At 29.4% G+C, this 22167-nt stretch overlaps 7 protein-coding genes across 9 annotated transcripts; 3 read left to right on the top strand and 4 right to left on the bottom strand.

Moving 5' to 3' along the window:
• Positions 1–275: 275 nt before the first annotated feature.
• On the bottom strand, positions 276–4477 carry LOC143179617 (uncharacterized). Its single transcript, XM_076378930.1, has 13 exons — positions 4075–4477; positions 3169–3296; positions 3052–3094; positions 2697–2844; positions 2536–2618; positions 2180–2352; positions 2021–2109; positions 1690–1953; positions 1407–1596; positions 1166–1319; positions 998–1084; positions 704–849; positions 276–572 (listed from the first exon to the last, which is right to left on the bottom strand). Exons 1-13 carry the CDS (start codon positions 4215–4217, stop codon positions 469–471), a joined length of 1752 nt encoding a protein of 583 aa, XP_076235045.1. The 5' UTR covers positions 4218–4477; the 3' UTR covers positions 276–468.
• On the top strand, positions 4477–7309 carry Ist1 (increased sodium tolerance 1-like protein). The gene is made up of 7 exons (XM_076377781.1): positions 4477–4816; positions 4994–5434; positions 5580–5856; positions 5980–6138; positions 6260–6397; positions 6479–6535; positions 6641–7309. The coding sequence occupies exons 2-7, from the start codon at positions 5166–5168 to the stop codon at positions 6818–6820; spliced, it is 1080 nt and encodes a 359-aa protein (XP_076233896.1). The 5' UTR covers positions 4477–4816; positions 4994–5165; the 3' UTR covers positions 6821–7309.
• Positions 7237–8681, bottom strand: Obp59a (Odorant-binding protein 59a). 2 transcript variants are annotated; one of them, XM_076377783.1, is made up of 5 exons: positions 8294–8681; positions 8005–8203; positions 7867–7902; positions 7571–7762; positions 7237–7493 (listed from the first exon to the last, which is right to left on the bottom strand). In XM_076377783.1, the coding sequence occupies exons 1-5, from the start codon at positions 8413–8415 to the stop codon at positions 7470–7472; spliced, it is 573 nt and encodes a 190-aa protein (XP_076233898.1). In that variant the 5' UTR covers positions 8416–8681; the 3' UTR covers positions 7237–7469. The 2 variants fall into 2 exon arrangements, with proteins under 2 accessions (XP_076233898.1, XP_076233897.1); XM_076377782.1 differs by lacking the exon at positions 7237–7493 and having other exon boundaries at positions 7500–7762.
• On the top strand, positions 8680–10808 carry LOC143178871 (uncharacterized). Its single transcript, XM_076377784.1, has 3 exons — positions 8680–8852; positions 10224–10528; positions 10630–10808. Exons 1-3 carry the CDS (start codon positions 8775–8777, stop codon positions 10799–10801), a joined length of 555 nt encoding a protein of 184 aa, XP_076233899.1. The 5' UTR covers positions 8680–8774; the 3' UTR covers positions 10802–10808.
• A 1-nt stretch (position 10809) lies between these two features.
• Positions 10810–15578, bottom strand: LOC143178867 (1-acyl-sn-glycerol-3-phosphate acyltransferase gamma). The gene is made up of 7 exons (XM_076377780.1): positions 15479–15578; positions 13992–14254; positions 13566–13738; positions 13306–13467; positions 12788–13126; positions 12499–12718; positions 10810–12019 (listed from the first exon to the last, which is right to left on the bottom strand). Exons 2-7 carry the CDS (start codon positions 14170–14172, stop codon positions 11934–11936), a joined length of 1161 nt encoding a protein of 386 aa, XP_076233895.1. The 5' UTR covers positions 14173–14254; positions 15479–15578; the 3' UTR covers positions 10810–11933.
• Positions 15579–16819: 1241 nt separating this feature from the next.
• Positions 16820–21038, top strand: LOC143179420 (uncharacterized). The gene is made up of 8 exons (XM_076378638.1): positions 16820–16875; positions 17265–17439; positions 17512–17673; positions 17784–18013; positions 18087–19212; positions 19295–19399; positions 20082–20119; positions 20203–21038. Exons 2-8 carry the CDS (start codon positions 17363–17365, stop codon positions 21033–21035), a joined length of 2571 nt encoding a protein of 856 aa, XP_076234753.1. The 5' UTR covers positions 16820–16875; positions 17265–17362; the 3' UTR covers positions 21036–21038.
• Positions 21039–21094: 56 nt separating this feature from the next.
• Positions 21095–22165, bottom strand: Mrpl42 (mitochondrial ribosomal protein L42). Of its 2 annotated transcripts, none has more exons than XM_076378650.1 (2): positions 21758–22165; positions 21095–21645 (listed from the first exon to the last, which is right to left on the bottom strand). In XM_076378650.1, the coding sequence occupies exon 2, from the start codon at positions 21643–21645 to the stop codon at positions 21289–21291; it is 357 nt and encodes a 118-aa protein (XP_076234765.1). In that variant the 5' UTR covers positions 21758–22165; the 3' UTR covers positions 21095–21288. The 2 variants fall into 2 exon arrangements, with proteins under 2 accessions (XP_076234765.1, XP_076234766.1); XM_076378651.1 differs by having other exon boundaries at positions 21098–21645; positions 21835–22160.
• Between the last annotated feature and the right edge of the window lie 2 nt (positions 22166–22167).

The raw sequence follows: 22167 nt of genomic DNA, 5'->3' as shown, positions 1-22167 counted from the left end.
TATATATTGTATCTAAAATATACGTTTCTTTCACTAAAAAGGGCATTATTTGGATTAACTAATTTAATTTGAACTAAAAATTTTCTAAAATTAATTCGTTATTATAGTTCTGTTCCACATGATAAACTTGTATGATACGAATTTGAAAAATACTAATGTTTATTAATAGTCATAACTATTTATCATAATAGAAAAGAAATTGTTTAAGGAATTAATTATTATCATAATGTTTTTGTTGTGAATCTATTGGAAGTAATTGATTAGTAGTAAATAAATATTTGTATTATATGTACATCACGCATTGAATATACGAGTATGATATTATACACAATTTATTATATGTTTATTTTATAAAAATAAATTTATACAATAAATATCTTAATAATAATTTAGTAATGGCTAATCATTCTTACATAAGTAATTATTCTTGAAATAATTGTAATAATTATACATTTAGTTTATTGTCACTCATTCTCTGTCATCGTCTGAAGAGTAGGTATGAAACTTTTCAATCCAAATTGTATCAAAAGGTTCAGCTTGTTTCAAAACCACAATTTTTTCTTTATGAAATTCTGAAAATTCAAAATAAATAAAATAGTTGTGCAGAAGAGATAAATTCCAACTTGGATTTATTTTCTTTTCTTGCATGGATACTTAAATTTTCAAAAAAAGTTATAGTATAAAAATTTTTTTTAATTTTTACCGAGACAGTATTGAAACCCATAAGCAGCGTCCATTTTGGAGTCATTTTCTGGTGAAATTAATTCATGAAATTTTACTAGACTTCCATCATGCCAATGAATTTCTAGTAATGCTAATAAATCTTTCTTGGACAAATGTGTTTTAGTGCTATAAAAAAATATAAAAATAATATAGATACTATTACATGGACCAAAGTATGTGTAAAAGCGTAACATTGCTCAAGATGTCACAGAAAATTTTCTAAATATTTATTTTTATTGTAACATAAAACTTAGATGAGATAAAGGGTATTGACCTAGCACTGGATGGAGAACTGAACTTTGATAAACTTTGAAATTTTCGCTCATTTAAATCATGTTTGTCTGATATTTCAAGTGTTTCCCTGAAAAGAATTCAGTTTTAATATTTAACGAGAAGCGATTTATTACTTATCAGATAGCTAAGTTCATATTGTATTTTATACATAGGCTCCCTTTCAATTATTGGAATTTCAACCAATGTGCCTTCGGTTATTGTTGTCTTTAATTGATCAGTAGTCATTTCAACCGCAGTTATTGGAAGTTTCGATACTTCATCAGTTTGGTCATGTACAGTGTCTTGACGTATAGTTTCTCCAGCTAAAAAAAAATAGAATATTAATAATAATTCTTTGCTTTACCAAAACAGTAAAGCGACCTCAATTAAAATCATTTTATTATGCGTACGTATCGTTTGTCTGATTTCAAAATCGGGCATTTCGAATGATTCATCTTGAACCATAACAGGTTTAACTAGATATCGTTGAAAATGTTTCGTTAAGGTTCTTCCCCATGTTTTGCCAAAAACGTTGACTAATGGCTGAGTTAAATACTCATCCGCTGATGGTAACTTTAACGAGGGCAGTGTAAATTGTTGCTAAAAAATAAAAAGATAAGAAGAATATACAATTGCTTTTATTAACACAATTTTCCTTTCTGTGTTCTTGATTTTTTATTATACATAACTTACTAGGGCATGAGCTCTAACATCCGAAAGCCATTTCCGCATAACATTATCAGTTAACTTCGTTCGGTCATCAAAAAGTCTTCTTCGTCTCCCTCTACTTTGTCCTCTCATTTGAACTACTTCTTCTTCGTCGACAAGAAGTGGTAGTTCAAGTTCAGACTCTAAAGCATTTACGGCTACCAATTCCTGTTGATGTACTTCTGGTAGAGGTGCTTCTGGTGGAGGTAAAAGGGGAAGCAAAGTTGCTGATACTCCTTCAGAGTTTTTCTGTGAAATAGTACATTAAAAAATAACCCAGATTAAATTTTACAGTAAACAAAATTGGTCAGCATACCTTGCTCTTTTTTGTAGGAGTTTCCGTAGGAGATTTCAAAGTTCTTTTTTTAGGAGTAGTGGGGATAACAGATCTTCGTGATTGTTCATCTGAAAAAATTTATGTATTATTGCATTTCTGTTTAAAACGAAAAAATGATCGAACTTGGTATCTGAAAACCTTCGGCAACAATTAAAGATTCTGCTGGAGTTCTTCTAGCAGATGCAACGCGAGTTTCCCTTCCCATTTCAATAGATTCGACTTCAAAATTATTCACGTCGACCAGGGGAATTTGCACAGATTCCTCGGGAACTTCTTCCGATTGGTCCCAACGAAATTGTCGTATATCATTCCTAAGTAACATACCCAACAAAAACGATCAGCACGTAACTACTAATAAATCACATGATAGGGTAAAAATTCGAATAATATATAAGAATAGAATTGGAATTGAGATTATTAGATCCAAAAGTTGTTAAGTAATAAAATAAAAAGGATTTGGAGTCCTGGAATTGATGGAAACACGGGAAACTAACAAGGACGATTCTTCTGGTCCTAGTAACAGGAATTTTTCCATTTCTAAACTGGATAGTACTCCAAAATTCATTTCATCTTGCATCTGCGTTTGAATAACGTCAAAAATGAAATTTCAAGTGAAAATTTTTTTAATTTATACGGTTCGATTAAGTTTCCTTACCATTTTTTCTACAGCGCCAATATATGATTCTTCTTCTCTAATCAAATGCAAACTTGATTGCTCCGCGTGGCGCAAAGTCTCAAGTTCGTTCGTGAGGGGAACTTCTGGTATTTGCAAATCCACTTTTAAGTAAAAGTCATTTTTACGGCTGTAAAAGCTAATTTCGTTTACAATCTTGTTTGTTTATAATTATATCTTACTTAATTTCCCGATAATGAAATACGTTCAGAATTACGTATTTTTTTATTATTAAATACTTATTAAAATTTTCGTAATATTTAAAGACATTAAATGATCTTCCAATATTATTAAAAACATACAGTATAAGATTTATACAGTAATTTGTTTTTATTACCTGTCTATTTTATACCAAGTGCAATGTAAATTGTATACATAATCTATAATAAACATATACATAAAATTATAACAAAGAATTATAGTTATTAATATTAATTATCAAATATAAAAGTACCTTGAAGCATTTTCGTCTGGTAGAAAAATATTTTTGTGGCACCGTACATTAATTGTGAGGAAAGGTAAAGACTAAATCTACCATGACTCTTGCCATTTCGTACTTCTATTGCGTTTAAAATTTCTTCGCTGGAAATGCAAGAGTAAATAAATTAAGTAATAAAAAAAATGATAAATAACCACTTCGGAAGTGAAATAACCATAACTATTTAAAAACAAGTAATCATAGAAATTAAATGTCAATTTTTTAATACTCGCATTTATAGCGGAATAAACGATATTTTTCCATTCTGAAAAAAGGAAAGGGCAAAGTACTTTAAACTTTTTAATATTTATTATTTATTATTTCAAATCTTTTTACGCCTATACTTAAATTCTATACAATTGAGTAAATAATTAAAATTAATAAAATCTAAAACTTCTATATTTTCTATTTTTAATATAACGAATGTTCTATATTTAGCAATGCCAATGCATTTAATCTCTCTTGACCTATATTTGTATGCAAATAATTTTTTACGTGCTTTAAAATTGAAAATGATCGTTCGAAATTTTCCCCCCAAAACCGCCATCCTCTAAAAGCTGCTACTTTAGGCTATAGCCTATTCAGCCTGTACCTAAATTTGCTTCTGGGTTTTATAGCAAGTTTTATACCTTCGATAAATATAAAATAAGCAACAAAAATATATCACATCACATTATAGTACAACATATGGGTAACAAAGTAAAAACATATTGTTGATTCATTTCACACATTTGTTGCAACTTTGCAAGAAAAATAAAAGAAAGAGTAAACTTGTATGTTACATAAATATTCGTAATACAAAATGACAACAACAAAAAAGAACAATAGTTCTCTGTTTAGCAATGAATAAACATACAAGAGTGTAAAATAATGTTAATTTACCAAGTGATGGATACGTTAATGTTGTCGATCGCTTTTGATTTGAACGCCTGTTTGAACATTTTCTCACTAACGGTTGCAGCTAACCAGCATCGCGCCAGGTTGCCCTTTCGTCGAAAGGAAAGTAGCTCGTACGAATAAAACATTGAGAAGTTAAAAGTATAAATAAGAGTACAAGTAAAAATATCAAAACTGAAAAACAGCAATCGTCACACTGCTGGGTTCCTTTCTCATGGATTCGACAGGAAGCGGTACAGTTGAATCGATTAATCGATCGATATACAAAGAAACGCCCTCTATCGGGAAATAGAAAAAGTAGAAATCTACTCATGGAATAATTTTACGTAAACTAGATACGTGTTTCTGTGTATGCATGTGTTACATATCATCACGCAAGTTCACCAGTGTTTTCGAATTCACTATCACTATCCATAAATTGTTTATATTTTATTACATAGATTCTGTTTATAACCTATAACTTGATCGTGTACAAGTGCTTGCGAGCTATTTAATAGAATTACAAAAAATGTTGGATTGCAGTCGTGGATTTAAATTCATTTATAGTAAATTTATAAACGGTTGATCGAAGAGTTCAATTGGTCGAAAGAGTCATTGGAAAGCGAAAATAACTATAATTTGAATGCAAAGTCACTTTTCTTAACCCTTTTTCTTGTTTCTACGCTTCAAATTTAGTATACTGAAGCTGTTTTACAGAATACTTTGAATAAACATTTTTATCGACTGCGTAAGTTACTGTTTTTTGAGAAAATGAGATACTGACGATTTTCAAATTTGAAAATATATCTTTATTATACATCGCTTTCTTTAGATATTAACACAGTTACACTTTTATACGTATACATAATCCTTCATACTAATTCATCGCAAGTGAGATCATTCTTCCATTTATATGTATATGTAGATATCCACGCAATTGCACACGCAGCAGTGATTTGGCCATTCAATTGTATTTGGTATCTCTGAGCTGTCACTTTGTGGTCATTCTCCAAGTAACCTCACTAGCTTCCTACACGTAAGAGTATGAGAGGACAAATCAATTTTTCACACTTGTGATAAGAACGATCAAAAGAAACATGTTTTCGAGCGGGCCAAATTACACAAAACTAAAGACGCACCTGCGTCTGGCGATAAATCGGCTGAAACTACTTGAGAAGAAGAAAACCGAACTTGCTCAGAAGGCGCGAAAAGAAATCGCCGATTATATCGCTGCAGGAAAAGTTGAGAGGGCAAAAATACGCGTAGAACATATTATTAGGGAAGATTACATGGTCGAGGCTATGGAATTGCTCGAAATGTACTGTGACCTTTTGTTGGCACGCTTTGGACTTATTCAACAAATGAAGTGAGCATCCTTTAAGTCACTCACTTAACAACTTTACACTGTATCTGTTTAATGATAGTCTTTAGAGCAACAATTTGGTCATCTTAGTTGATATTATTATATTTTAGTGTATTTCTTAATGTCGTGTTGTCTGTTGTTATTGTAGAAACTTGGATGAAGGATTAGCAGAAGCTATTTCTACAATAATTTGGGCTGCCCCCAGAATTCAAACGGATGTTCAAGAAATTAAAGTGATCGCTGACATTTTAACATCTAAGTACGGCAAACAATATACAGAAGCATGCAGAGAAGAAGCAGTGCAGACTATTTCTGAAAAGTTAAAACACAAAATGAGTGTACAATCACCATCTAAACTTCTCGTAGAGAAATATCTTATAGAAATTGCAAAAAATTATAATGTTGAATATGAACCAGATCCTCAGGTAACATTATTGAATGGTATAATGATGAATAATTAAGGATAATAGTGACAATAATGATTAACTAAATTGATTAGTACTGTAATCAAAATATTGATCATGAATTTACAAAGTTTAATGTCATAGGTGATGACAGAGGGACAAGATGCTTTATTGATAGATGTTGGTGGCAATGGGGAAACTAGAAACAATTTAGACAGTGCTTCTGGAGGTATACCACAACCACTTGGGTTTATTGGATTTCCACAACCTCCATTATTACCAAATCCAACAACTAATTTAATAGTAAGTAGTGTTTTTGTACTTGCATATTGTTTATTTACTATAATTTAATAATTGTTATACTTATATTATATATTTGTAACAATAATGAAATAAAGAAAAATCTAATAATTTATCTTCTTAGAATTCAGAAAAAGCACCTATAGGATTTATACCTCCAGTAGCAGGACCATCAGGAAATAAAGATCAAAATGTTCCCTACAGCTGCCCTACTAATGTGTCTTACAACATTCCTTTAGATAACTCTAATACCAATGGACCTGTGAGTAACTACACATCCAAATATACATACTTAGCAAATTTTCATTTTATTATCTTTCTTTGGTAAATGATCTCTGTTTAGGAAAATGATTTGCCACCACCGTATAGCTCATCATTTCCGCCAGATTTAAATAAGCAGGTAATAGACTAATAAGAATAATGAAAATCATTATACATGTAGAAATAAAGAAATCTGACAATTTTTTCTAACACGTTATACAAATTTGAACAATTTTTTTCGTAGTCTGATCAAAAACCAAAACCACAACCAAGATCAAAAATGCCAATGGATGATTTTCAACTTCCGGATCTACCAGCCGTACCGTCCGAAAATGATTTACCTCCAAATAATCCATCTACTAGTGAAGATATCGATTTTGATGATTTAATGAAACGTTTTGAAGATTTAAAGAAAAGAAAATAGCTTTTTGTACTTATAACATTATATCGTACGTGATATATATGTTATAACACTGCACGTGAAGGTACACAAATTAAAAGTAATACAATTTTATCATAAATACGATGTAATTCAAATAATCCAATAGTAGTAATGGTGTCTGTAAAATTTATACATACTGCATTCAGTAACGATATTTCAATACTGCTATATTGTACAAAAAATATCGCTAAAAAATGAGAATGCTACTCAAATATAGCTGTGTAATATTGTTGCGTGTATTGTTGGCATATTGAAATCTTTTTAAAATAATATTTGCATTGCTATTAGAATATAGATATTCCTATAAAATTTACCTTGTTATAAAGATGATCTATAATGTTTCTTGAGCATAGCTTGTATATATTATAAAAATATTACATATGTAACATTGCGTATTTGGCTGCATCGTATTGCTTTCTAGTATAATTAGTATTTTGTTGAAACATGTGTAACATAGTTTCTGTAATGGGATGTTTATAATCCTTTGTTAAAGGTATACTATTTTATAAGTTAAAAAAAAACATTTAAAGTGGACGTTCAGCTTCTATTTATTTTATTAGTGTCCTTTATATATTTTTTTCTTTGCTTTCTTTTAATATATTCCAAAAACTTAAAAGCAAAACTTGTTGCGTTAATCTTCCCAGTCGTCACATTCCTGAAAATACATCTTTATTTTCGACACTGATTTCTTTCTTTATTTTATTGCATATTGCATGATATAATTATACTTACTTTCTGTCCCTTTTCAGCTAAACATGTTAGAAGATTTTGAGAGAATTCACATTTGTTCCTCTTGTTTGATACGAGATAACGATAACATTCTATAATTGATTCTTCAACAAAATCTTTCAATTCTGAATCTTGAATATTTTGGCTCATCACTGAAATTACTAAATCTCGTTCTGGAAATCCTCTGTGATCGACCTATTAATTTTTAATGTTTTTCATGATAAATTACTTTAACTTAACTATGGTAATTTTGATCAAACAAAACGAATGAATTCATTTAATCTATAAATTACACTTACAATATTCAGTTCGTCAAAGAAGCACTGTATAATGCACTGTAACATGTTAAAATATATTTTGAATTTTAAAATAAGATGTAGATTTAAATCTTATTACTATAGTTTGAAATCATGTACTAATTTCTCTTAAAAACTCACATTTTGCTCTCGATCAGTAGTATTATTAGAACGTGAGTCTCCGTTATCGAAGTTGCTTCTTTCGTTATGTGAATCTCGTGAAAACCATGAATTTCGTTCATTGGTTCTGTGGGTCCGTTTTGTATCATCGAAATCTCTGAAGTTTTCATTTGTTGAGCGATCAGATGAATAGGTTTTTGCATCGTTCTTGTCAGAATTCCTATGTTCGCAAGAAGACTAATTAGACTTTAACAACAATTACAAGTGAAGAATTGATTTCGAACTTGAAAGCTGTACATCAGACCTGTACCTTTGATTATTCATAGATTGACTGTAAGAAGATCTACCGCGATTTTGATAAAAAAAGCTTTTCGTATATACATTCTCCTCAGAATTGGAGTCATTTTCTGAATTATCGTTGTTCGAAGACATAAAATCATCATTACCAGAGTAGCGTTGTTTACAAGTTTTCAGTGCTCTTTGCAACTGTGGATCAACTCGTTGATTTCCTGAACGACATCTTAAACACTAAAAAGATAATGTTTGTGCATTTAAACTGATAAAAATCTTTAAATCAAGTCAAGCCAAATATATACTATTAATAATACATATTTATAACACTAATATATATCTAATAATATTAATACTAAACAGTTAATTGGTAATAATAGTAGTACTACAGAATAATGGCAAGCACTTGTTAATAATAACATTCCAAAACAAAAGGCAGAAAATGGCAATGAATATAAATTAGTTTTAATTTCAAATACAGTAACTTTATCACAAAGTAAATGTGGAAACATTTTTTACAACAACTTTTAATACTTACTTCCCCTCCGTTAAAGAGAAGCAAAACAATGCAGCACAAAGTAAGCGTAAAAAAGTGTTCCATGATAAACTACTAACGCTTAGATTAACGTACGGTCAATGAGAGTGTATTCCTCTTCAACCCACTATATAAACAAAATTAACAGGAAAAGGTTCTGACGTTGATTGCGTGTCATTTCACTTTCATAAAGAATTTGAGATCAGTGCACATCTCGATGACATCCTGAATTATTCGTTTCCTGCCGGATACGAATTGCATAATCCTGACCGACATCAGTGCAAAACTTTTCATTGTTTTTTCTGGATAGGAAAACATGTATTTCGTGACTCTGGATGAAAAAGACGATAAGCTCAACTATCTTTTTATTTTTATAATAGTTAGTGTTTCGTTCGCTTTCGAAATCAGTATACTTACAGTATTTTAATTAGGTATTGGTTGTATGGTTTAAAAAGAAACTGTACAGTTTACCGCCATCTCGAACTTCGATATCGATTTCAATCGCAAATCTGGGGAAGGTGGGAGGAAAGTTGAAGAGAGAGGAAGTTACAGAGGAAAGTTAATCGTGAGACACGTTCAAATCAAAATGAGACAGTAATTCGTGTGAGGATTTTGTGAAAAAATTATCATCTTCTTTTCTTCTTATTTCTTTTCTTTGTTTAGTTACACAAGATGCGCGCTGTATTTCTCGTAAGTGGAAATTTATTCTCTCAGAAGTTCTTCAAGTTGTTCGTTAGCGATTCAAATGGATTCGAAAATAAGGAAGTCGCGTATGAATAATCAATAATGCAGTTAATAGTGAATCATAAGGAATGAAAAAACATTTTCAAATGATTTTAAACATTTCCAATTGCGATCTTTGATCAAAGTATAATACTTTTGATGGATTTTACGTATTTAAAAAAAGGAAATAATAAGATTGGCTTTTATCGTGATAATTGAATAAATTTTCCGAAATGTTTTCATTACTTTTAACTTCTACACAGATAATTTTGTGCAATAAAAGTATGTATAAGAAATCGCGAGCTACAAATCAGGTGCGAGAAACCAATCAACCATAACAGCGCGTGAAAGCGAAACAAATTGTTACTAAATTCTTATAGTCCACCGATATTAGGGTGTCACGAATGTATAAAAACCGTATTTGGAAATATTTTCTTTGATTCCTCAATAATTTTTCAAAACCTTTGTGCTTAGTGTTAAATAATATTACTTATTTAATTTATATTCTACAAAAACGATCTACGAGATATTATCTGCAAACTAATTAAGATCTATACATATAGGTATTTTATATCGTTCAAACTCTCCCGATTCACATATGGGTCATAAGATTGTGAATAAATTAACATAATTCGTTGTAAGAAAAAGAATAAATAGTATTCAAACTTTGTTTTATGTTTTCTTCATTTAGTTGTTAATGAATGTGGCCCTCGCGTTTACAACTAATATTTCGCGGCCCAAAAATCATCGATTTCATGAAGACAATTTGGAGTTATCGCCGAACAGTAAGAAAGATTCGAAGTACAAATTAGTAAGAGATGAATCGACATTGAAGGAATTAAGAGAAAATAGATCGATCACGGATGAGAATTCAAAGGAAGATGACGAATTTGTAAATCCTTGGAATTTATCAAATAAATCTGATAGAATTCAGTTTCGAGTTGAAGGCCACGATGGACCCGAAACTTACATTTTTGGATTTGATACGGGTCATGGGTAAATAATAACATAAAGACAGATTTAAGTTGAAAATGACAAATATATACATTAAAGAAATAAACTATTATATAATATATTTCTGATACATTTTGTTACAGAAAAAATCGACAATTCAGATTGGAAGAAAGGCATCGGGATGGTACTGTAAAAGGACAATACGGATATTATGATGCGAAAGGGAAATTAAGGACAGTTCGATACATCGCTAAACCTTTTGAAGGATATACGGAGAGGCATCATGAAACCAATTCTCGGAAATTAAACGACTAAGCGGTGAATTGCTTTATTCTCCTTTTATTCAAAATTAAAAAATGCATGACAAAATGTTTGAACAAGAATTCATTTTTATGCATTAAAACAAAATAAATGAAAACAATTATTTAGAAATAAAATCGGAACCGAAATATTTAATAAAACTAAAACATACATGTATATTTTACATGTTTAAAATAAAATAATTGGATTAAATCATTTATTTAACAATAACAACAGCTATACAAGAAAATTAAACATCGTAATTAAACCCAAATATGAATATAAACTTGAATACACTGGTAGAAAGAAGACTTTTCAGAAGACGTACACATTCACATGTATGTACATATATACGTATATTTTTATATACATAACATCCATACTCATATAACATACAGCTGCTCACAAAAGTATTTGAATAAAAACTTTTAAAGTAAAATATATATGTGTACCTTAACAAAAATGTTTGTAACAATCTTCGTTCATTAGCGTCTGTATAACTTTAGGCATTCGTTTACAAAATATATTTCATTTTTTATGAAATAAATAATACAAGGATAATTTATGCTGATTTCTATTACAGTGAAACTATAATTTTAGATAAGTTGAATCTACTTCGATGTTTATTCGTTAATGACAACTTTGTATTTGTTTATGGAATTGGTAGATCTTTTTAGAACCTTAATTTTTAAATCACAAAAAATTTCATCTATATAATTAATTACAAACTTTCACTAAACATTTAAAAATGAATTACTTGAAATGACAAAAGATATATATAAAGAACCAGTGTATTAAAAATTTTTTTTACTTTTTCAAAATTTCAACATGTTTTCAAACAAAATATTCTCCTTGCTTAAATTATTTTATCTTTATAGTGTAAATATAATATTAATAATATTTAAGTATTAATGTTATAATACAGTTTTACATGTTTATCAAAAAATCACGATTAACAGTATAAAACTCAAATACTTTCGCAAGCCATTATAAACATGTCGCGTAAAGTGATTTGTACAAAGAAAATCACGTGGAATACTTTACGCAGAAAAGATAATTCGATAATATTCATTTGGCAATAGTCCCTAATGATGTATCGATATTCTTTCACGACGTATTCCTTTTTAACATTTCCACCTTCCTTCCTTTATTTAGACTTTTTATCATCAGCTCCATAGGAGGAGCTCTTACTTATTTCGGACATTCCTATCGTTTTGTGCATTAGTAGATAAACTAAAATTTAAAACACGAAATATTAGTAACGGAAAAAACTATATATATACCGCAAATATAATTTAATTAACATGTTCACTATCATGAATCACACATGTATGATGAAATAAGTGCTGTCCAGGGTTCAGCGTTTCATATCTGTGGCGGAGATTAGGGTGAAATTTAAAATGTGGACTATGGTATGATCGACGGCAAGATATAGCAACTCTAGTAAAACAACAGAGTATCGGTCTGTTACATGACAAAATTAAATGATGTTCTGCCTAGCAAGGTTCTGGGTCAAGCGCCGTGGGGTTTATCACAGTCCCCTTACCAAAAGACATAGCCTTCCCCGCTTCGTAGCTAGATTCTAGAAGTATGAAGGACAGATACCCTACTATTTCACTGGAATTACTATATTCCGTCGTCGACTATACACGATTTATATAATTATAATATTTATATAATTATCTATATAATTAATACTTTTAAACACTTACATAAGAAGATGATACCCACGCCTATGGAGAAGTAAATGGTCGACCCAGACAAGAAAAGATTAATCAAATAATAAAGCATTGGTACTAAAACTGCCACTGCCCAGAAAAGAGTATTTAAAAAAGTATAATATCTTCTATTTATGTAAAAACAGTCTGTCCTAGGTACACCACTGGTCGCAAAGAAATCGCCCGTTTGGATAAAACTCTCTGCCAAACGATCCTACATAGAAGGAAAGAAAACAGATTGTGTGATTAATTTAGTACAAATTATTGAATTATTAAATTGTACCTTTCTTTCATAAAGTTTGTGCAGCCACTCTGCAGCACCTTCATCATCTTCTGGTATATCCTCTAATGGAATCCTCTGTACAAACATGTATCCCAGGATTCGTTTTCCCAATAATAAGTTCGTTATTGTTGGGTTTACCGAATCATCCGGCTTAAAATGTAATTGTACGTCATAAATTGCGGGAATTTTACCTCGCATGTGCGGTATGCTTGCGACAAAACCCTTTGTGCGCGGCGTTAAATGATGCTTTAATACTGGAAGACCCTTTTCTCGAGCAAACTTCTGACTGGCCTCTAATTTTTTTGCTGTGAAACGTGTTCCTTCAGCGTTCAAAAGTAACTGTGAAGATCATTTTAAATAAAACAATAATTTAAAAATAATTTGTTTAGGGGGAAAAATAGAAACTTAATTCGAAAATATGAAAAATATTAAGAACAATCAAATATCAAGTAAAAGTCAGTAACACATACAAACTGAATAATATAAAATTAAATGTAAATTCCAAAAGAATTAATTACCCATATACTGTCTGGATAATTTGCAAGTTCTTCGATTTGAGATCTAATAATGGATTTATCCTTGTCCCAATTTCTTTCCAAAAATATACTTTCAGCAAATTTCCATGCCCAACCTAATGTTGGAATGTATTGTATAGACTTCTTTGCATATGCTTTGCAATTCTGAAATACAAATTAAAAATTTTATAATAAAACAAAATTGTAGTTTAGATTTTAATTTGGCCTGTCCATACAGTTATTAATCATATAATATAACTTACACCAAGTACTCCAACTCGTTCACAAAGAATCCATCCAATAAGCCAATCTACTTCATAGGTATGATTCATTAATAAATACCCATGTTCTTTTCCATAATATTTTTCAAAGTCTCCCTTATCTATGTGTAATAGTATATCTGATCCAGACCACCATTCAGCTATAAATACCAACTCTACAAAAATAATTTTAATTAAATTACTTTTTTCATTCATATAAAATAAATTCAATTACAAAATAATCTGTTAACCGTAAAAGTGGCATTAAGCAATTGATATTAAAGGGTTGGTAACAATTTGTTAAGTTGTAGTTTAAAATTTTACATATAAAAATAAAAGATAAAATAAAATACAGAATTGAATCTATAATTTTTATATACAACAAAGTTTCACAAGGAATAATATATTTAGTAAGAAACATTGACTTACGACAATAAAAGGAATAGCAGAGATAATAGTTGATCTTCCGATAAAAATATTTTGAAAACGGCCTAAGACCAAAGTACAAAATGCACTGGAAGAAATTGATTATCAAGCCTGATGTGAAAAATGTTATGGCAAACATTAAATGTATAACAGTGGATTGCTTCAATACAGATAACAGCCCCATTTTTTAAAATTTTCTATCTGTGCGTTTAATAAAGAAAAAATATATATACATATATCACTTGAGGGTCATGAACTTTTTGTGCCTGAAACAAACAATTTCATATCCATGTTAAATTACTTACTATAATATTATCTAATTATTTCTGTTCAAATACAAATCAAAACACTGTGAATATATACAATATTCTATAATCAGACATGAAATATAAATTGCTTATAAAGAATTATATTCTAAAGAAACTAACTCTTCAAAATCCTACTGAATTAAAAAATGTATTGTACTGTTTTCCAAATCATTTATGCCTACGTATGATGAATGAGCATTTTTTTTCAACTAAATTTAAATTACAAACCACTACACTGACCATTACGCCATCTCAATAAAAATTCATTTCCATTATAAATACTTAAATATAAAGCTACTTTTTATTAGATTAAGAATTACGTAAATAAAATTCGTAATAATGATACAAATAAAAATTGTTAACAATAACATAAAATAAATAACAAGAATAAATTAAAAGAAAAAATTTAAAACAAACAAGATAGGCGGGAAAATATTTAAATGGATGTAGTATGCAAACATACGAACGCAAAGGTAGGGGTAATTTATTCGTCAAAAGAAAGAAATGACTTCAAACAATTAACAAGTTTATTAACTTATCTATTTCCATATCACTTAATATCACCATTACAAGTCCTGACAAAGTTCGATGATTACAGTTATAAGAAGCTTAGTTTTACTTAACCTTCATACGTCAATAAAATAAAATAGATAATAGTACATCGTATCAGTCAATATATGTTACATCAGCATATTATGAATAAGTTATTATTAAGAATTACGTGAACGTAAATAAATGAAGAATTACGTAAAATAAAATCCATGAAAGAAACAGGTCAACGAGTTAATAAACCTTCAACTTAACAAATTCTTCTACTGTTTATTTCACCATTTCCAGTATTTACAAATAATTCGTCGGGTTTCATAACCTAACCCACAGCAACGAAGCAAAAAACTTTCTATTAGATCTTATTTTTTTGTAAAAATCACTATAATGCCTTCCTTTGTAATCACCTTCGGAGATAAGACAACGCAGTTTGGAAAATTAACACTTCGTATGAATAAAAAGATCAACACTAACGTAAAAGAGCAAGTAATTTCTAAAGAACATTGACAAACGAATCAAAAACAGTTGATAAAATCAAATTGGGACCATGTAATACGACAGGAGGCAAATTACAATCTCATGAGATACCGTTAGCACTGAGATACATGATTTAAAATCTATAAAAATGGAACTCACCCGTCTTTCGTCATTTCTACGAACTCGGTACGACCAACTCAATCGTTCGGAATGTGCCGAGTGGCCGAGATGTGGCTACGACAGAAGAATGTGTTCAGAAGACAGGTAGTAGTTTACGCTCGTGTTAGCGTATAGAGATAGAACAAAAATTAGCGAAAGTTGATTGGTCAAAGGACAAATTTCTATTATTGGCGGAGAAGCATCATCTCATGAGTACGATCAAAGTCCTAAAACACGTGACAAAAAAAGAATTACATTAAAAAGTTAATTTGCATAATATCATACCTAGCCAAACTTTTTCTTGATTATTTGAATATCCTACGATTTTTGAAACTTCACTAGATTATTACTAGATAAACAAACCGTAATGCAAATATATATAAGTGTAAGTATATGTAACATATATATTTGTATGAATGGTAATTAATTTAAAAACGAGTGAATTTCTCTTTCTCCGTCAAAATGACTACGCCCACCACAGCTTGCGCAATTATGACCTTTTGAGATAAAAAAAAATACCAATCTATGTAGTTTAAACAGTACCTTTCAAATATGATTTTCTTTTTAATTGCACTTTCTTGCATTTTCTTTTTAATTAAAAAAAAAGAAATAAATATTTTTTAAAATATTGCTTTTCTTGCATATATTATAATGTAAAAACATAGCACCTTTGCTGATCTTAATTGCACCCTCTCATAAACTTTTAAAATTCTTAAAATCTTATTTAAAATCATTAATAATTCTTTTACTAAAATAGTAAAATTCAATGCGCATGCGCATACTGAAAAAGGCGGGAACATAAGATGTTTTTAAATTTTCATATAAGTATGGAATAAGTTTCAAATCTGGAATTAACATCCTACAAAAATGCTTTCTCTTTCTGCCTGCATCTTCATTGATTTTTCAAGAGATGATAATGTAAATTAAAGGATATAGCTGGATCCGAAAAAAGGGGCATTGATAACTCATAAGAAACTGCATATTACGAAGCGATCTCAATGTAAAAAAATGTTAGTAGGTTGTTTGAAATTGCACCACAGCTAATTTTACAGAATTCTCAAAAATTCCATGATTACTACAAAAAGCCTGTATTTTTCTTATGGGTTCCCGCGCGTAAAAATTTGAAAAATAGTTCGTAGACGCCTCCGCTCAAAGACGCCATAACACTATTCCTAAAAGGTCATTAACTTGTTAGTAACATCGCTAGATGGTGCTGATCGCATAATGCATTAGTTCATTCATATCGCCGCTAGAGTATAATGTGTCAGTTAAATAATAATATTATAAACTGTAAACAAAGTGGTAAGAGACCTTAAATGTTTGATTTCAAATTTATATGTTCGAAAATAGAGTTAATAACAAAACGCAGTTTTCTTTAAGAAAATATTTAACTATAGGTACCATGTTTTTTACATCCTTTCAACAATTGATTAATAATGATTGCAATTATTGAGTTATAGTCTTTTGTTCATTTGAAAAGTTTTGTTTACATTTTCAAGATATTCGTTGTGTAGATATACGTACATGTACACATATGAATTAAAATTCGTTCTATCATTTCATATGTATTTTTTAAGAGTGTTAACTGCTTATTATTGATTCTGTGAAGCACTGTTTTAAAAAGTATATACATATTATTTATACATTCAGTTCTGTATATGATATAAAATAGATATTTCAAATAATATAATTGTATGTTATTGAAGAAAATGGTCCAATATTTTCAATTAAGTTATTTATTTTTCATTTAAGAAATCCAAACACTTATTTATTTATTTACTTTCAGGCAATTACAAGATAAAGAAGTATATATTAATTTCCAAGGTGATGAAATTACATTAACGAAGATTAAATTATATCACATTTGAAGCTGTGTGAACTAAGATGTCGATTCTAAAATCGAAAGGTTGCCTCTTTCTAGCTTCTTCTTTATGCGATGGTTTAGAAGATAATAACATAAAGTAAGAACAAGGAAGATATATTTATTTTATGGGTTAATTTATCATTTTGATTCATTTTTTTTTTTGTTATAGACAAGTGACAACTCTACTTTTAAATAAAGAAGCAAATCCTAATACATTGATTCCTACATATGGTGTGACACCATTTCATTTAGTAATAGGTAATGACTCTGAAGCATTTGCAGAAGAAGTAACTAAATTATTTTTACGTCATGGAGGAAATCCAAATGTTAGGTAACATCAATATCAATCTTGAATAAAATATAGAGAGATGTTGAAATTTATACCCATATAAAGTTTTCATATTATATTAAAATAAAATATTCAAATGTTTAATTCTGTAGATCAGCAGATGGATTGACTCCAGTACATGTAGCAGCAGCATGGGGAAGAGTTACAGTGCTAGAATTGCTCTTAGCAAATGGTGGAGATCCTCTTTGCTTGGATGACGAAGGTCGTAGTCCCTTTCATTATGCATTTGATGGAAAGTATTATAAAGCAATTGTGGTACTTGGCAAATATTGTGAAAATATCACGAAGGAAGACACATTGACCAAGCATAAAATGACCTTTGGTACATTAAAGATAATCACATTCATAAAAATTTATATGTTAGAACTTTTTTTATTTGTATTTCTTTTTGACAGATAAACTTTTAATCAACAATGGAGATATATTAGCAGAATATGCTGTCCTAAAAAAATTTGACACAACAACAGAAAATTTATTAAGTGAAAACAAATTTGAAGAAAACAAAGAAAACAGATTTTCTACTCTTCAGCTTCAGGACAAATACCCTTTCGATTTCAGTGATAGCAGTTTAAACAGTGACGACCAATCTGCTATAAATGCAGCAGAACTTAGAATTCAGGAAGAAATAGACAAAGAAAAATGTCTTGTCAGTGAAATTATTAATAAGCTCTCAAGCTCCTTAAACTGTAATTCTAAAGATCAAGGAATTAGTAATAACTATAGGCAGTCGAAAGAAAATCAATACAATATAAGCCCATCATCTTTGTTAAATATAGATGATAGCATGGCTTGTGATATGATGAATAAATTTTCATTAAAAACCAGGAGTAGAAGACATGCTACTACTCCACGATATAGGCGTAAAATTTTTGGCCATAATAAAATTCCATCAAGTCCTGTGTATAATCCCAATGATTCTATTGTAAGTAAGTCGCCAAATTGTTTAATAAGACAGTCAGTAGAAACAGAACAGAGATATTTATCTCCAAAAGTATCTAACAGAGAAACAAAATTTAAATCTTTCACGCCTTGTATGACAAGAAACGATATATTTCGATCAGAAGAATTTAATGTAGGACCAGAAATGGCAAAATCCACTCCGAGAAGAAGGAGACGAATTTGTAGACAATATTCATCTTCCAGAAAGTTTAGAAAAAATAATGAACTTACATCATCAGAAAACACAAGCCCAGATTCAACAAATTCCTTATCACCAGATCGTAGTTGTCCAAGAAAATTAGATTACAGAAATTTAGCAATAAAATTACATGAAAATAAGTATGACGACGACGTACCAACGAATTCAAATTTAAACGAGAATAACAAGTACACATTAACGAAAAATTTAATAGAAAGTCTTAACAATAATATAAAGGATCTAAACATAAGGAAAGTAGATTCTATAGAAAAAAATGAAGATCTAAAACGAGAAAACATTTTACACGAGAAAGTGTTTGAAGAATCAAGAAATAATAATACCTTAAATACTTTCAAAGAAAATTTTAACACGCTGTTTTCAAGGTAATCTGATATAATATTATCATAAATTTGTTATATATCATATCAATTTCAAAATAATCAATTTTAAATTCAAAAATTCCAGTTTCAAATCAGAATCTCACATCAGTGTACAAGAAGAATATAAATATGAAGATTCAGATGAAGGGATAGCTTTCTTAGAACGTAGAATCTATACATTGCCACCCTAGTAAGATATTAGACATATATAATTTTATCAGTAACATTTATGATTGTTAACATGTTCTGTGTTGTAACAATAATATTAATTTTTTATAAGAAATCAAGTACTGATAATGAAATGAAAGTACTGTGTTTCTGTGACAAGATCAATTGACCCTTGGAATCAATAGATGTGCATTGGTGCTAGAGATCTTCTTATCGGCGACGTACTACACATACGTTATTCAATTAGAATAAAATAATGTGTTAAATTGTATCTAATGTTTGCTTTCTTTCAATTTCAAATTTTTCATTTATTCATTTCATTTTTTGATTATATAATACACAGAATACACAATACAGAACTTGTTAATAATAACAATAAAGGTTTCCATAGACAAACGTGAAAAGCCAAGTCACAGTATATGTATTATTCAATTATGAGTCAATCATTGCAAATCGCTGCCGTCGCGAATATTTTGCGTATCTCTGTGAAAACCTTAGTATTAATATTTATGAGAACAGCAATAATAATCACAGTCGTAATGGCATTATTATTATTATTACTGTTATAAATTATCAATATGGTAATTATTAACATTGTTACTGCTTGATAGCAATAACTAGCCATATTATCGATTATGACGACAATAATGATAAGAATAATGATAAGAATAACGATAATTATCATTATTTTCATTCATTTGCAGCAAACCTGCAAAAGACTGTACTTCAGCTACTAAAATGTGTAAGATTTATTAGAATTATCTAATCGATTAAGTATTCATAAATCATGAGTTAAAGGTTACTTTTTAAACAATTTTTTTTTAGGGCCCCAATCATTAAATTTGTCAGTAGATAATGGCCTGACAAATGAAGTAATCCGACGAATGTTAATAAATCTAGGTGAAAATCCTGGTCCAATAACCAGCACAACGAGGCAATTATATTTGAAACGGCTTATAAAATTAAAAAATGAAACGTGTGCGTCACCGTTATTTAAAACTATTCGTTCTGAAACCTTCTCTGAAACAGATGATTATGATCTTGAAGTAAAACCTCTTCTAGTTTATGATGATTGGGTAAATCAATTAGAAAGATACAAAATAATTGAAAAGAATACTTTTAAAGAGTTTGCAATAGTGGATCCCTCTAGAAGATGGAGAGAAGGCATAAATAAAACCAGTTTTAATTATTTACTCTTGGATCCACGTATAACCAAAGATTTACCCTCTTATGCAGAAAGTTTACCAAAATCAAAAATTTGGGCTAGATTTCTTTCTGCTATATTTTATGTAGGAAAGGGGACACGTAATAGACCACTTTCACATCTTAAAGATGCTTTTGACGCATGGGTTTCAAATCAAAGACCTGAGAATACAAAAGTTAAACATATTTTAAACATTTGGAATACAGGATATGGAATTGTGTGCCTTTGTATTTTTCAAAATACCATTCCAGTTGAGGCCTATACACGTGAAGCTGCTATGATTGAAGCTTTAGGACTACAGAATTTAAAAAATTGCAAAAGTGGAGATTATTATGGTATAGCAGCAACATGGAGCAGGAAAGAAAAGTGTAATTTTGGAAGATATCTGTTACATCAAGCTATGCAGATTTTTTTATTTGAAGGTGAAAGACAAATATTTCCTCAAAATGTGTAGAATTTGAATTCAGTTCTTAGAAGTGACCAAAGTTTATAGATATAGGTTTTTAACAAATGACTAGTATGTGTACATATGTGTTTACATGTATATTAATTCTTAGCTGTGCTAATAATACGAAAGTGCAATATTGTGAGAATACAGAAATGAATAAAAGACTGCAATCATTTATTTAGTATAATATTTGTAATTTCTTTCAATTTTAAGATCATTATTTTATTAAACTAAGCTATATGTATATACGTTACAATATTTATAAGTATGGCCTATCTACATCAATTTTTCTCATTCTTTTCCTCCAATTTTTGGGATACCATCTGTGTTTTGTAGTAAATGTAATTTTTGAGAGTTCTTCAATAACCACTTCTTTTCGCTTATGCCTAAAAACTTCAGTAATTTCTTTTTCACCAATACATAAAACAGAATTTGATACTTTTTTCTCTTCTGGCAATGGTAACGAATATTCATATGGAAATTCCCGTTCTGGATGCCAACAAGCAATCATTTCATTATTTACTGGAATAATCATTTCATGAGGCAATTTGCCAGAGCTCAAATATCGTTTGCATGATAAATTTAAAGTTCGCAAGATGTTTAATGTAGTATTCATCTGTTAAAGAATAGAAAAACATGGGTTAATACGATTGAAAGTAACAAAATTATTTACACGTGAAATTATGTTTAAAAAAATTAACACATATAAGTGTATTTAAATATATAACCTCGCTTATAAATATGTTGATATCCTTCTTTATAAAATACAAATATTTTTACGATTATTAAAAGCAAAAGTTCATACTTTGAATATATTTTTGAGTTCTGCAGATCTTTTTAAATGAGCCCACGATAAAAACAAATATTATAAACACATTCGGAAATACATATAACTTGATGAGTTATTAACGCTACACATGCACAGTCGAAGCAAGCCAAAGCACAGTTCGATACATCGAATTAGTATTATCTTTTAAATGAAACAGTTTTAAAACGTCTCTATAAAATTTATAGGTAAAATAAAACTGAATGCTACATAGAAGAAGTAAAAATCGCACACATTAAAAGATGTAAAAAATTTTATATGAAATTTATCAAATAAAATTTACAAATCTGCCAAAATCGTTTCAAGATATTT

The sequence above is a fragment of the Calliopsis andreniformis genome, chromosome 5 (genome assembly GCF_051401765.1).
Source record: "Calliopsis andreniformis isolate RMS-2024a chromosome 5, iyCalAndr_principal, whole genome shotgun sequence".
In the NCBI taxonomy this organism is placed as follows: domain Eukaryota; kingdom Metazoa; phylum Arthropoda; class Insecta; order Hymenoptera; family Andrenidae; genus Calliopsis; species Calliopsis andreniformis.
The sequence above is the reverse complement of the archived record's forward strand: the minus strand, read 5'-3'. Positions and strand labels throughout refer to the sequence as shown.

Excerpts from the sequence above, each read along its gene's own strand:
- LOC143179420 (XM_076378638.1), top strand. The coding sequence starts at position 17,363 with ATGTCGATTCTAAAATCGAAAGGTTGCCTCTTTCTAGCTTCTTCTTTA. Across the intron at positions 17,674-17,783 it reads GGAGGAAATCCAAATGTTAG|ATCAGCAGATGGATTGACTC; the intron begins GTAACATCAATA and ends TTAATTCTGTAG. Across the intron at positions 18,014-18,086 it reads CAAGCATAAAATGACCTTTG|ATAAACTTTTAATCAACAAT; the intron begins GTACATTAAAGA and ends TCTTTTTGACAG.
- Obp59a (XM_076377782.1), bottom strand. The coding sequence starts at position 8,415 with ATGTCTTCGAACAACGATAATTCAGAAAATGACTCCAATTCTGAGGAG. Across the intron at positions 8,204-8,293 it reads CAATCTATGAATAATCAAAG|GAATTCTGACAAGAACGATG; the intron begins GTACAGGTCTGA and ends TTGCGAACATAG. Across the intron at positions 7,903-8,004 it reads CTACTGATCGAGAGCAAAAT|TGCATTATACAGTGCTTCTT; the intron begins GTGAGTTTTTAA and ends AACATGTTACAG.
- LOC143179617 (XM_076378930.1), bottom strand. The coding sequence starts at position 4,217 with ATGTTTTATTCGTACGAGCTACTTTCCTTTCGACGAAAGGGCAACCTG. Across the intron at positions 2,845-3,051 it reads ACTTGGTATAAAATAGACAG|CCGTAAAAATGACTTTTACT; the intron begins GTAATAAAAACA and ends TAGCTTTTACAG. Across the intron at positions 1,954-2,020 it reads CTCCTACAAAAAAGAGCAAG|AAAAACTCTGAAGGAGTATC; the intron begins GTATGCTGACCA and ends ACTATTTCACAG.
- Mrpl42 (XM_076378650.1), bottom strand. The coding sequence starts at position 21,645 with ATGAATACTACATTAAACATCTTGCGAACTTTAAATTTATCATGCAAA.
- Ist1 (XM_076377781.1), top strand. The coding sequence starts at position 5,166 with ATGTTTTCGAGCGGGCCAAATTACACAAAACTAAAGACGCACCTGCGT. Across the intron at positions 5,857-5,979 it reads AATATGAACCAGATCCTCAG|GTGATGACAGAGGGACAAGA; the intron begins GTAACATTATTG and ends TTAATGTCATAG. Across the intron at positions 6,536-6,640 it reads CGCCAGATTTAAATAAGCAG|TCTGATCAAAAACCAAAACC; the intron begins GTAATAGACTAA and ends TTTTTTTCGTAG.
- LOC143178871 (XM_076377784.1), top strand. The coding sequence starts at position 8,775 with ATGTGGAAACATTTTTTACAACAACTTTTAATACTTACTTCCCCTCCG. Across the intron at positions 8,853-10,223 it reads GCAAAACAATGCAGCACAAA|TTGTTAATGAATGTGGCCCT; the intron begins GTAAGCGTAAAA and ends TTCTTCATTTAG. Across the intron at positions 10,529-10,629 it reads GGATTTGATACGGGTCATGG|AAAAAATCGACAATTCAGAT; the intron begins GTAAATAATAAC and ends ATTTTGTTACAG.
- LOC143178867 (XM_076377780.1), bottom strand. The coding sequence starts at position 14,172 with ATGGGGCTGTTATCTGTATTGAAGCAATCCACTGTTATACATTTAATG. Across the intron at positions 13,739-13,991 it reads CTGCTATTCCTTTTATTGTC|AGTTGGTATTTATAGCTGAA; the intron begins GTAAGTCAATGT and ends TTATTTTTGTAG. Across the intron at positions 13,127-13,305 it reads ATTATCCAGACAGTATATGG|TTACTTTTGAACGCTGAAGG; the intron begins GTAATTAATTCT and ends TGATCTTCACAG.